The following is a 3,990-nucleotide window of genomic DNA, read 5'->3' as shown; positions in this document are numbered from 1 at the left end:
GGAAGCGCCCTCCTCTACCTCCTCCCATCTCCACTTCCTCTCCTCCTCCCTGCTCCTCTTCTCTTCCTCCTCCACTTCTCTCCCCCTCCTCCTCTTCCACCACCTTCTCCCACCTTCTCCCCCCTCCTTCTCCTCCACCTCCTCTCCTCCTCCTCCTCTACCTCCACGTCCTCTCTCCTCTCCTCCTCCTCCACCACCTTCTCCCTTCCTCCTCCACTACCTGGCCCTCCGCTACCTCCTCCATTCTCTACCTCCTCCCTCCTCACCTTCTTTCCCCTCCTTCTCTCCACCACGTTCTACCATGTTCTCCCCTCCTCCCTCTGGCCTGTCCTCCTCCTCGTCCACCTCCCTCTCTCCCTCTCTCATTCTTCTCCTCCTCTTCCTCCACGGCGTCTCCCCCTCCATCTGCCTCCTTCCCACTTCCCCCCTCCTCCCCACCTTCTTTCCCCACGTTCTCTCCCTCCCCTCTCCACCTCCTTTCCTCTTACCTTCCTCGCCCGTCCCCTTCTCCTCCCTCCTCCTCCTTCTCTCTCACCTTCCCCCTCCTCCTCTTGACACCTTTCCCACGTTCTCCCCTCCTCCTCCATCCACCTCCTCTCCTCTCCCTCCACTTCTCCCGTTCTCCCCCCTCCTCCTGCACATCCTCTCCTCCTCCCTCTCCTCCTCTTCTCACTCCTCTCTCCTCCTCTCCTATCTCACTCTCTCCTATCTAATACTATCATATATAATATATATAATATATATATATATATAGAGAGAGAGAGAGATAAGATAGATAGATAGATAGATAATAGATAGATAGATAGATATATAGATAGATAGATAGATAGATAGATAGATAGATAGATAGATAGATAGATAGATGATAGATAGATAGATAGATAATAGATAGATAGATAGATAGATAGATAGATAGATAGATAGATAGAATAGAATAGATTAGATAGATTAGGATCTGAGATAGATAGATAGATAGATAGATAGATAGATAGATAGATAGATAGATAGATAGATAGATAGATATCCCATTATGACAGAAACCCTATATTTTGAAGAAGTCGTACTAATTGAAAGCGTATGAGAAATACACATATCGTGTGTATATTATATACAACAATTAGGATACTGCAAATGGCGTTCTAGTGATTTCATGACATATATAAACTAAACCCGTTTTTCTAGGAAAATATTTGAAGTTCTTAAGAAGAACCGAGATGCTCACGTGAGTAATTTTGATGAGGATAATATCAGAGACTTTACGGATGCTTATCAACATGAAATACAACTAGAACAAAAGAAGTCACATGAGACAACGTTTACCGGTAGGCATGTATAAGAGTCATTTAGGAAAGTTTTGTCATTGTATTTTTATTAGATCATTTGATGATTATTATCAATTACACCCAAAACGCAGCAGCTTTTACCTTGATATACTTACACCAAAAAAGAATTATGCTTATTCCATAGACAAGTATTATCTTATCTTGTACATATATAATATAGTAAAAATAGTTTTTGCTATTGTGACATACAACTTCATTAAATTAATTGTGACTCGCGGCTATGGCTGTTTTAGTTTATTACATTCGTTCTCTGGTGCACTCTGTGCACATGGCAATTGCGATCTTAGTTAATCCGTATCGGAAATGTCATATTTTTGACCAAAGAACTTGAAAATGCCCCCCCCCCGTTTCACCGCATAAAGGAAAAGCAGCACAGCAGCTACTGTATTTCAGTCACGAGCCCTTGGTGCCATGCTAACTCCGCAGCAGACAGCAAAGCCCAGTATCGAAATGAAATGACAGCAGTAGCCGCCTTACCACATCATTTCAATCGTCATACAACCTCAGCCCTCACGCTCTCCGTAGTTTATACGTGCATATAATTACCCTGCACACATCACTACTGTAGCAGTGATATATTTGTTTTTTATTATTATTTCAATCCTATCAAAGAGAAAAACGTTAAATGTCAGATGCACTGCTATGATTAAGGATGTATAAAATTTATGAGAGTTATTTGGGTGTTAAATGTTATGAGAGTTAATTGGGTGGTAGACACGTCTCTTCTAAATACTCATAATTTTATTTCAGACATGGAACTTCTGTTTGTTATTTGGGATCTGTTTATGGCTGGAACCGAAACGACGTCAACAACCATGCGTTGGGCGATGCTGTTTATGCTGAAACACCCAAAAATATGCAGAAAGGTGCAAGTTGAGATAGATGACGTCATCGGTGGAGGAAGACTGCCAGCGATGGCTGACGCAAATATGATGCCCTTTACAGAGGCAACCATCATGGAAATTCAACGTTTAGGTGAGTCCGTTAGGTATGATTGCGGACACCAGGCGAAACGAAGCAGCATTAACCATACGCCTGCTTAACGTATGCTAACATGTAGAATTTCTTACCAATGTGTAGACGTGAACTACGTTTGTCGCCTGCTCTGAAACACAGGCGCCTCGTTGCCCCCGCCTCCACATTTCTAAGCTACGATATTGGATCGTCTTTATTTATAGGTAATATCGCACCACTCGCAGTTCCCCATGCTACGTCTGAGCAAGTCGAATTCAGAGGTTACACAATACCAGCGAACACTACTGTCATGTCAAATATCACCGCTATCATGATGGATCCTACCTACTTCCCAAATCCGGAAAGGTTTTGTCCTGAGAGATTCCTGGACGAGAATGGAAGGGTCATTAAGAACGAAGCCTTTATTCCATTCTCCGTCGGTAAGTGAAGCAATTTTCGTTCGGTATTAAATATAGCATTCTTTAGCATAACACTGATTTTACTGATAATTTTTCGTACATATATGGATTCCGTCCAATTGTGTTACGCGACAAGTTAACAATTCATAAATAGTGTCCTAATTTTACCTACTGCTCCTGCCACGAAGATGTATGTTAATGGCAATGTGTGGTTAATACAGGACGGCGAGTGTGTTTGGGGGAATCTCTGGCCAAAATGGAACTGTTCCTGTTCTTCACAAGCATCCTGCAGAACTTCGACGTTAAGCTACCAGATGGCGTGATGGAGCCATCATTTGAAGGCATTTTCGGAGCCACATGGATGCCTAAACCACATAAGATTTGTATCTGTGCACGAGAATGACGAATTTAGATGGAAAAGTGAAATAATGTTGTTATAATGATGTCATAACATCCCCACGTAAAATATATAAGACGCAATATTCATCAGAATGGTTTTTATACCCGATTATGTGCTTCCAAATCAAAGTGAGGTAAAGCAAATGATTATAACACAAACATTATTTGCAAATGCACGAAGTCTTCAATTATCAGCAAAAATATTACAAGATCATAACCGCGTTAGTAAATCTCCCACACACGTTTTCCGCCTAACAACGGATAGATGTGCGGATAGCCAAGGCTAATAAATTCTAACTAATTCTAAAAATTCTAAAAATATTAAACTCGGATTTGTTTTGGAGTTTTGGTCGATGAGATTCGCTAAGCTACAATATCCGTATTTTTAGAGACCCTGCCCGATAACATATTAAAATATCGATGCCCACCTGTTGCTAGATCGACGGAACAATATACTTAATTGTGTTAGCAACATTGATAACAAATGTACGAAAAATAGCAGTATATCAGCTGTAAATTATTTTAATGGGAAAATGTTTATAGAGATTGTTTTATTGCTCGTAGATGGCACAACATTCACGAAAAACTCTATGACGTTATACAACGATTAAATGGGCAGGAACAGGCATTTCCAGCTGCTGCAAGTACTTTTAAATTGTCATACATAAAACAATTTTTTAATGCAATTAATTAAACATTATAATCATAAATACAATGATGTTACTTCCAGATCACTTAATTTCCCTGCACCTATTAACTCCTAGTTGCACGTCACTTCCTGGCATAGCGACCATGAGTCTCCACTACCCACCATTCCTGAAGCATTATCACAACACATACATACACACACGCGCGCGCACACGCACGCACGCACG

At 41.2% G+C, this 3,990-nt stretch overlaps 1 protein-coding gene across 2 annotated transcripts in view; it reads left to right on the top strand.

Moving 5' to 3' along the window:
• LOC106811198 (cytochrome P450 2U1-like) overlaps positions 1–3,984 on the top strand; it is a 13,746-nt gene extending 9,762 nt beyond the window's left edge. Inside the window, exons 4-7 of one of the 2 annotated variants that reach the window (XM_014814750.1) lie at positions 1,183–1,322; positions 2,094–2,318; positions 2,522–2,737; positions 2,938–3,984. In XM_014814750.1, the coding sequence (XP_014670236.1) occupies positions 1,183–1,322; positions 2,094–2,318; positions 2,522–2,737; positions 2,938–3,119 (763 nt within the window). In that variant the 3' untranslated portion in view covers positions 3,120–3,984. The remainder of the gene's footprint in view (positions 1–1,182; positions 1,323–2,093; positions 2,319–2,521; positions 2,738–2,937) is intronic. The other variant, XM_014814751.1, reaches the window with a different exon arrangement.
• The last annotated feature ends 6 nt before the right edge of the window (positions 3,985–3,990 follow it).

Source organism: Priapulus caudatus, unplaced genomic scaffold (genome assembly GCF_000485595.1).
Source record: "Priapulus caudatus unplaced genomic scaffold, Priapulus_caudatus-5.0.1 Scaffold513, whole genome shotgun sequence".
Lineage (NCBI taxonomy): Eukaryota > Metazoa > Priapulida > Priapulimorpha > Priapulimorphida > Priapulidae > Priapulus > Priapulus caudatus.
The sequence above is the reverse complement of the archived record's forward strand: the minus strand, read 5'-3'. Positions and strand labels throughout refer to the sequence as shown.